This window comes from Chiloscyllium plagiosum, unplaced genomic scaffold (assembly GCF_037043375.1).
Source record: "Chiloscyllium plagiosum isolate Xiang-an unplaced genomic scaffold, Cpla_swu_hap1 HiC_scaffold_46, whole genome shotgun sequence".
NCBI lineage: Eukaryota > Metazoa > Chordata > Chondrichthyes > Orectolobiformes > Hemiscylliidae > Chiloscyllium > Chiloscyllium plagiosum.
Genome location: NW_028270184.1, coordinates 2,043,368 through 2,053,367, shown reverse-complemented (window position 1 = coordinate 2,053,367; position 10,000 = coordinate 2,043,368). Strand labels below are relative to the sequence as shown.

Sequence of the window (10,000 nt, the reverse complement as noted above, 5' to 3'; positions counted from 1 at the left end):
GTAACTCCTCTCCAGGTAACCACTCCCCAGGTAACCCCTCCCCAGGTAACCCCTCCCCTGGTAACCCCACCCCAGGTAACCCCACCCCAGGTAACCCCTCCCCAGGTAACCCCACCCCTGGTAACCCCACCCCTGGTAACCCCACCCCAGGTAACCCCTCCCCTGGTAACCCTTCCCCAGGTAACCCCTCCCCAGGAAACCACACCCCTGGTAACCCTTCCCCAGGTAACTCCTCTCCAGGTAACCACTCCCCTGGTAACCCCTCCCCAGGTAACACCACACCCCTGGTAACCCCTCGCCTGGTAACCCTTCCCCAGGTAACCCCACACCCCTGGTAACCCTTCCCCAGGTAACTCCTCTCCAGGTAACCCCTCCCCTGGTAACACCTCCCCTGGTAACCCCTCCCCTGGTAACCCCTCCCCAGGTAACCCCTCCCCTGGTAACCCCTCCCCTGGTAACCCCTCCCCTGGTAACTCATCCCCAGGTAACTCCTCCCCAGGCAACCACTCCCCTGGTAACCCCTCCCCAGGTAACTCTTCCCCAGGTAACTCCTCCCCAGGTAACACCACACCCCTGGTAACCCCTCCCCAGGTAACCACTCCCCTGGTAACCCCTCCCCAGGTAACACCACACCCCTGGTAACCCCTCCCCAGGTAACACCACACCCCTGGTAACCCCTCCCCTGGTACCCCCTCCCCTGGTACCCCCTTCACTGGTAACCCCTCCCCAGGTAACCCCTCCCCTGGTAACCGTTCCCCAGGTAACCTCTCCCCCGGTAACCCCTGCCCTGGTAACCCCTCTCCAGGTAACCCCTCCCCAGGTAACTCCTCCGCTGGTAACCCCTCCCCTGGTAACCCCTCCCCTGGTAACTTCTCCCCAGGTAACCCTTCCCCAGGTAACCCTTCCCCAGGTAACTCCTCCCCAGGTAACTCCTCCCCAGGTAACCCCTCCCCTGGTAACCCCTCCCCAGGTAACCCCTCCCCTGGTAACCCCTCCCCTGGTAACCCCTCCCCAGGTAACCCCCCCCGGTAACCCCTCCCCTCGTAACCCCTCCCCAGGTAAGCCCTCCCCTGGTAACCCCTCCCCAGGTAACCCCTCCCCAGGTAACCCCACACCCCAGAAACCCCGTCCCCTTGGAAACCCCGTCGCCTTGGAAACCCGTCCTGTGGAGCATCCTGATGCCCCTGCTCCCCAGCAGCAGATGCAGGGAGTGTTGTTTGGTTGAGGTTGGGGGTGGGGGTTGGGGTTAGAGTGGTGGGGGTCAAGGGGCTGGTGTGGTGAGGGAGGGGGCTGACGGGGTATCAATGATGCTGTATACCTGCTGTACATTTCCCCCCTTGTCTCCCTGGTTGCCTCTCTCGGGACAGTACCCCCACTTCCTGAAGAGAGATGCCAACCAGCTGCAGGTTGTCTTACAGCGGAGGAAGCGATACAAGAACAGGACCATCCTCGGGTACAAGACGCTCGCGGTCGGCCTCCTCAACATGGCGGAGGTGAGGCCAGCACCACCCCCCTCGGCCTATCACTCACACCCTCCCCCTCGGCCTGTCACTCACACCCTCCCCCTCGGCCTGTCACTCACTCACACCCTCCCCCTCGGCCTGTCACTCACACCCTCCCCCTCGGCCTGTCACTCACACCCTCCCCTCACTCACACCCTCCCCCTCGGCCTGTCACTCACACCCTCCCCCTCGGCCTGTCACTCACACACACCCTCCCCTCACTCACACCCTCCCCCTCGGCCTGTCACTCACACCCTCCCCCTCGGCCTGTCACTCACACCCTCCCCCTCGGCCTGTCACTCACACCCTCCCCCTCGGCCTGCTCACTCACACCCTCCCCTCACTCACACCCTCCCCTCACTCACACCATCCCCCTCGGCCTGTCACTCACACCCTCCCCCTCGGCCTGTCACTCACTCACACCCTCCCCCTCGGCCTGTCACTCACACCCTCCCCCTCGGCCTGTCACTCACTCACACCCTCCCCCTCGGCCTGTCACTCACACCCTCCCCCTCAGCCTGTCACTCACACCCTCCCCCTCGGCCTGTCACTCACTCACACCCTCCCCCTCGCCCTGTCACTCACACCCTCCCCCTCGGCCTGTCACTCACACCCGCCCACTCGGCCTGTCACTCTCACCCTCCCCCTCGGCCTGTCACTCACACCCTCCCCCTCGGCCTCTCACTCACACCCTCCCCTCACTCACACCCTCCCCCTCGGCCTGTCACTCACACCCTCCCCCTCGGCCTGTCACTCACACCCTCCCCCTCGGCCTCTCACTCACACCCTCCCCTCACTCACACCCTCCCCTCACTGACACCCTCCCCCTCGGCCTGTCACTCACACCCTCCCCCTCGGCCTGTCACTCACACCTTCCCCCTCGGCCTGTCACTCACACCTTCCCCCTCGGCCTGTCACTCACACCCTCCCCCTCGGCCTGTCACTCACACCCTCCCCCTCGGCCTGTCACTCACACCCTCCCCCTCGGCCTGCTCACTCACACCCTCCCTCTCGGCCTGTCACTCACATCCTCCCCCTCGGCCTGTCACTCACACCCTCCCCCTCGGCCTGTCACTCACACCCTCCCCCTCGGCCTGCTCACTCACACCCTCCCCCTCGGCCTGTCACTCACACCTTCCCCCTCGGCCTGTCACTCACACACTCCCCCTCGGCCTGTCACTCACACCTTACCCCTCGGCCTGTCACTCACACCTTCCTCTCGGCCTGTCACTCACACACTCCCCCTCGGCCTATCACTCACACCTTCCCCCTCGGCCTGTCACTCACACCCTCCCCCTCGCCCTGCTCACTCACACCCTCCCCCTCGGCCTGTCACTCACACCACTCCCCCTCGGCCTGTCACTCACACACACCCTCCCCTCACTCACACCCTCCCCCTCGGCCTGTCACTCACACCCTCACCGTCCCCTCACTCACACCCTCCCCCTCAGCCTGTCACTCACACCCTCCCCCTCGGCCTGTCACTCACACCCTCCCCCTCGGCCTGTCACTCACACACACCCTCCCCTCACTCACACCCTCCCCCTCGGCCTGTCACTCACACACACCCTCCCCTCACCCTCGCCCTGTCACTCACACCCTCACCGTCCCCTCACTCCCACCCTCACCCTCGCCCTGTCACTCACACCCTCCCCCTCGCCCTGTCACTCACACCCTCCCCCTCGCCCTGTCACTCACACCCTCCCCCTCGGCCTGTCACTCACACCCTCCCCCTCGGCCTGTCACTCACACCCTCCCCTTCGCCCGGCTCACTGACACCCTCCCCCTCAGCCTGTCACTCACACCCTCTCCCTCGGCCTGTCACTCACACCGTCCCCCTCGTCCGGCTCACTCACACCCTCCCTCTCGGCCTGTCACTCACACCCTCCCCCTCGGCCTGTCACTCACACCCTCCCCCTCGGCCTGTCACTCACACCCTCCCCCTCGGCCTGCTCACTCACACCCTCCCCCTCGGCCTGTCACTCACACCTTCCCCCTCGGCCTGTCACTCACACCTTCCCCCTCGGCCTGTCACTCACACACTCCCCCTCGGCCTGTCACTCACACCTTACCCCTCGGCCTGTCACTCACACCTTCCTCTCGGCCTGTCACTCACACACTCCCCCTCGGCCTATCACTCACACCTTCCCCCTCGGCCTGTCACTCACACCCTCCCCCTCGCCCTGCTCACTCACACCCTCCCCCTCGGCCTGTCACTCACACCACTCCCCCTCGGCCTGTCACTCACACACACCCTCCCCTCACTCACACCCTCCCCCTCGGCCTGTCACTCACACCCTCACCGTCCCCTCACTCACACCCTCCCCCTCGCCCTGTCACTCACACCCTCCCCCTCGGCCTGTCACTCACACCCTCCCCCTCGGCCTGTCACTCACACACACCCTCCCCTCACTCACACCCTCCCCCTCGGCCTGTCACTCACACACACCCTCCCCTCACTCCCACCCTCACCCTCGCCCTGTCACTCACACCCTCACCGTCCCCTCACTCCCACCCTCACCCTCGCCCTGTCACTCACACCCTCCCCCTCGCCCTGTCACTCACACCCTCCCCCTCGCCCTGTCACTCACACCCTCCCCCTCGGCCTGTCACTCACACCTCCCCCTCGGCCTGTCACTCACACACACCCTCCCCTCACTCACACCTTACCCCTCGGCCTGTCACTCACACCCTCCCCTTCGCCCGGCTCACTGACACCCTCCCCCTCAGCCTGTCACTCACACCCTCCCCCTCGGCCTGTCACTCACACCCTCCCCCTCGTCCGGCTCACTCACACCCTCCCCCTCGGCCTGTCACTCACACCCTCCCCCTCGGCCTGTCACTCACACCCTCCCCCTCGGCTTGTCCCTCAAACACACCCTCCCCTCACTCACACCCTTCCCCTCGGCCTGTCACTCACACCCTCACCCTTACCCTTGGCCTGCTCACTCACACATTCCCCTCACCCTGCTCACTCACACCCTCCCCCTCGGCCTGTCACTCACACCCTCCCCCTCGTCCGGCTCACTCACACCCTCCCCCTCGGCCTGTCACTCACACCCTCCCCCTCGGCCTGTCACTCACACACTCCCCCTCGCCCTGTCACTCACACCCTCCCCCTCGGCCTGTCACTCACATCCTCACCCTTGGCCTGCTCACTCACACACTCCCCCTCACCCTGCTCACTCACACACTCCCCCTCGGCCTGTCACTCACACCCTCACCCTCTCCTCACTCACACCTTCGGCCTGTCACTCACACACTCGCCCTGCTCACTCACACACTCGCCCTGCTCACTCACACCCTCACCCTCCCCTCACTCACACCCTCACCCTCCCATCACTCACACACTCACCCTCTCATCACTCACACACTCACCCTCCCCTCACACACTCACCCTCCCCTCACTCACACTCACGCACCCCTCACTCTCACACTCACCCTGCTCACTCACACCCTCACCCTCTCCTCACTCACACCATCAGCCTCCCCTCACTCACACTCACCCTGCTCACTCACACCCTCACCCTCCCCTCACTCACACCATCACCCTCTCCTCACTCACACCATCAGCCTCCCCTCACTCACACTCACCCTGCTCACTCACACCCTCACCCTCTCCTCACTCACACCATCAGCCTCCCCTCACTCACACTCACCCTGCTCACTCACACCCTCACCCTCTCCTCACTCACACACTCACCCTCTCCTCACTCACACCATCAGCCTCCCCTCACTCACACTCACCCTGCTCACTCACACCCTCACCCTCCCATCACTCACACACTCACCCTCTCATCACTCACACACTCACCCTCCCCTCACACACTCACCCTCCCCTCACTCACACTCACCCACCCCTCACTCTCACACTCACCCTGCTCACTCACACCCTCACCCTCTCCTCACTCACACCATCAGCCTCCCCTCACTCACACTCACCCTGCCCTCACTCACACCCTCACCCTCCCCTCACTCACACCATCACCCTCTCCTCACTCACACCCTCATCCTCCCCTCACTCACACAATCACCCTGCTCACTCACACCCTCACCCTCCCCTCACTCACACACTCACCCTCTCCTCACTCACACCCTCACCCTCCCCTCACTCACACCCTCACCCTCGGCTCACTCATACACTCACCCTGCTCACTCACACCCTCACCCTCTCCTCACTCACACCCTCACCCTCTCCTCACTCACACCCTCACCCTCCCCTCACTCACACACTCACCCTCTCCTCACTCACACCCTCACCCTCCCCTCACTCACACCCTCACCCTCGGCTCACTCATACACTCACCCTGCTCACTCACACCCTCACCCTCCCCTCACTCACACCCTTACCCTCGGCTCACTCATACACTCACCCTGCTCACTCACACCCTCACCCTCTCCTCACTCACACACTCACCCACTCCTCACTCACACTCACCCTCCCCTCACTCACACACTCACCCTGCTCACTCACACCCTCACCCTCCCCTCACTCACACCCTCACCCTCCCCTCACTCACACCCTCACCCTCTCCTCACTCACACCCTCACCCTTCCCTCACTCATACTATCACCCTCTCCTCACTCACACCATCACCCTCTCCTCACTCACACCATCACCCTCTCCTCACTCACACCCTCACCCTCTCCTCACTCACACACTCACCCTCTCCTCACTCACACCATCACCCTCTCCTCACTCACACCCTCACCCTCCCCTCACTCACACCATCACCCTCTCCTCACTCACACCATCACCCTCTCCTCACTCACACCCTCACCCTCCCCTCACTCACACACTCTCCCTCTCCTCACTCACACCCTCACCCTCCCCTCACTCACACCCTCACCCTTCCCTCACTCACACACTCACCCTGTCCTCACTCACACCCTCACCCTCCCCTCACTCACACCCTCACCCTCCCCTCACTCACACCCTCACCCTTCCCTCACTCACACACTCACCCTCTCCTCACTCACACCATCACCCTCTCCTCACTCACACCCTCACCCTCTCCTCACTCATACCATCACCCTCTCCTCACTCACACCCTCACCCTCCCCTCACTCACATCATCACCCTCCCCTCACTCATACCATCACCCTCTCCTCACTCACACCCTCACCCTCCCCTCACTCACATCATCACCCTCCCCTCACTCACACCCTCACCCTCCCCTCACTCACATCACCCTCCCCTCACTCACACACTCTCCCTCTCCTCACTCACATTCTCTCCCTCTCCTCACTCACACTCTCCCTCTCCTCACTAACACCATCACCCTCTCCTCACTCACACCCTCTCCCTCCCCTCACTCACACACTCGCCCTCTCCTCACTCACACACTCGCCCTCTCCTCACTCACACCCTCACTCTCTCCTCACTCACACACTCACCCTGCTCACTCACACCCTCACCCTCTTCTCACTCACACACTCACCCTCTCCTCACTCACACACTGACCCTCTCCTCACTCACACTCACCCTGCTCACTCACATCCTCACCCTCCCCTCACTCACACACTCACCCTGCTCACTCACACCCTCACCCTCCCCACACTCACACACTCACCCTCTCCTCACTCACACCCTCACCCTCCCCTCACTCACACACTCACCCTGCTCACTCACACCTTCACACTCTCCTCATTCACAAACTCACCCTCCCCTCACTCACACCCACACCCTCTCGTCACTCACACCATCACCCTCCCCTCACTCACACACTCACCCTCTCCTCCCTCACACACTCACCCTCCCCTCACTCACCCTCATCTCACTCACACCAACACCCTCCCCTCACTCACACACTCACCCTCCCCTCACTCACACACTCACCCTCCCCTCACTCACACACTCACCCTCTCCTCACTCACACACTCACCCTCTCCTCACTCACACACTCACCCTGTCCTCACTCACACCATCACCCTCCCCTCACTCACACATTCACCCTCCCCTCACTCACACACTCACCCTCCCCTCACTCCCACACTCACCCTGTCCTCACACTCACACTCACCCTGCTCACTCACACACTCACCCTTCCCTCACTCACCCAGTCCTCACTCACACCATCACTCTCTCCTCACTCACACACTCACCCTCCCCTCACTCACACACTCACCCTCCCATCACTCACACCATCACCCTCTCCTCACTCACACCCTCACCCTCTCCTCACTCACACCCTCACCCTCCCCTCACTCACACACTCACCCTCTCCTCACTCACACCCTCACCCTCCCCTCACTCACACCCTCACCCTTGGCTCACTCACACACTCACCCTGCTCACTCACACCCTCACCCTCCCCTCACTCACACTCTCATCCTCTCCTCACTCACAAACTCACCCTCTCCTCACTCACACTCTCCCTCTCCTCACTCACACCATCACCCTCTCCTCACTCACACCATCACCCTCTCCTCACTCACAATCTCCCTCTCCTCACTCACACCCTCACCCTCTCCTCACTCACACCCTCACCCTCTCCTCACTCACACACTCACTCTCCCCTCACTCACACCCTCACCCTCTCCTCACTCACACCCTCACCCTCTCCTCACTCACACCCTCACCCTCTCCTCACTCACACACTCTCCCTCTCCTCACTCACACCCTCACCCTCTCCTCACTCACACACTCACCCTCTCCTCACACACACTCTCCCTCTCCTAACTCACACCATCACCCTCTCCTCACTCACACCCTCACCCTCTCCTCACTCACACCCTCACCCTCTCCTCACTCACACCCTCACCCTCTCCTCACTCACACCCTCACCCTCTCCTCACTCACACCATCACCCTCTCCTCACACACCCTCACCCTCTCCTCACTCACACCCTCATCCTCTCCTCACTCACACACTCTCACTCTCCTCACACACCCTCACCCTCCCCTCACTCACACACCCTCACCCTCTCCTCACTCACACACTCACCCTCTCCTCACTCACACTCACCCTCCCCTCACTCACACACTCACCCTCCCCTCACTCACACACTCACCCTCCCCTCACTCACACCATCACCCTCTCCTCACTCACACACTCACCCTGCTCACTCACATCCTCACCCTCCCCTCACTCACACACTCACCCTGCTCACTCACACCCTCACCCTCCCCACACTCACACACTCACCCTCTCCTCACTCACACCCTCACCCTCCCCTCACTCACACACTCACCCTGCTCACTCACACCTTCACACTCTCCTCATTCACAAACTCACCCTCCCCTCACTCACACCCACACCCTCTCGTCACTCACACCATCACCCTCCCCTCACTCACACACTCACCCTCTCCTCCCTCACACACTCACCCTCCCCTCACTCACCCTCATCTCACTCACACCAACACCCTCCCCTCACTCACACACTCACCCTCCCCTCACTCACACACTCACCCTCCCCTCACTCACACACTCACCCTCTCCTCACTCACACACTCACCCTCTCCTCACTCACACACTCACCCTGTCCTCACTCACACCATCACCCTCCCCTCACTCACACATTCACCCTCCCCTCACTCACACACTCACCCTCCCCTCACTCCCACACTCACCCTGTCCTCACACTCACACTCACCCTGCTCACTCACACACTCACCCTTCCCTCACTCACCCAGTCCTCACTCACACCATCACTCTCTCCTCACTCACACACTCACCCTCCCCTCACTCACACACTCACCCTCCCATCACTCACACCATCACCCTCTCCTCACTCACACCCTCACCCTCTCCTCACTCACACCCTCACCCTCCCCTCACTCACACACTCACCCTCTCCTCACTCACACCCTCACCCTCCCCTCACTCACACCCTCACCCTTGGCTCACTCACACACTCACCCTGCTCACTCACACCCTCACCCTCCCCTCACTCACACTCTCATCCTCTCCTCACTCACAAACTCACCCTCTCCTCACTCACACTCTCCCTCTCCTCACTCACACCATCACCCTCTCCTCACTCACACCATCACCCTCTCCTCACTCACAATCTCCCTCTCCTCACTCACACCCTCACCCTCTCCTCACTCACACCCTCACCCTCTCCTCACTCACACACTCACTCTCCCCTCACTCACACCCTCACCCTCTCCTCACTCACACCCTCACCCTCTCCTCACTCACACCCTCACCCTCTCCTCACTCACACACTCTCCCTCTCCTCACTCACACCCTCACCCTCTCCTCACTCACACACTCACCCTCTCCTCACACACACTCTCCCTCTCCTAACTCACACCATCACCCTCTCCTCACTCACACCCTCACCCTCTCCTCACTCACACCCTCACCCTCTCCTCACTCACACCCTCACCCTCTCCTCACTCACACCCTCACCCTCTCCTCACTCACACCCTCACCCTCTCCTCACTCACACCATCACCCTCTCCTCACACACCCTCACCCTCTCCTCACTCACACCCTCATCCTCTCCTCACTCACACACTCTCACTCTCCTCACACACCCTCACCCT

At 62.2% G+C, this 10,000-nt stretch overlaps 1 protein-coding gene across 2 annotated transcripts in view; it reads left to right on the top strand.

Annotated features, from left to right (window-relative positions):
• Positions 1-10,000, top strand: part of pacs1b (phosphofurin acidic cluster sorting protein 1b) — a 103,536-nt gene that overhangs the window by 10,934 nt on the left and 82,602 nt on the right. For both annotated transcript variants that reach the window (XM_087983556.1, XM_087983557.1), the window contains exon 4: positions 1,368-1,493. In XM_087983556.1, the coding sequence (XP_087839682.1) occupies positions 1,368-1,493 (126 nt within the window). The remainder of the gene's footprint in view (positions 1-1,367; positions 1,494-10,000) is intronic.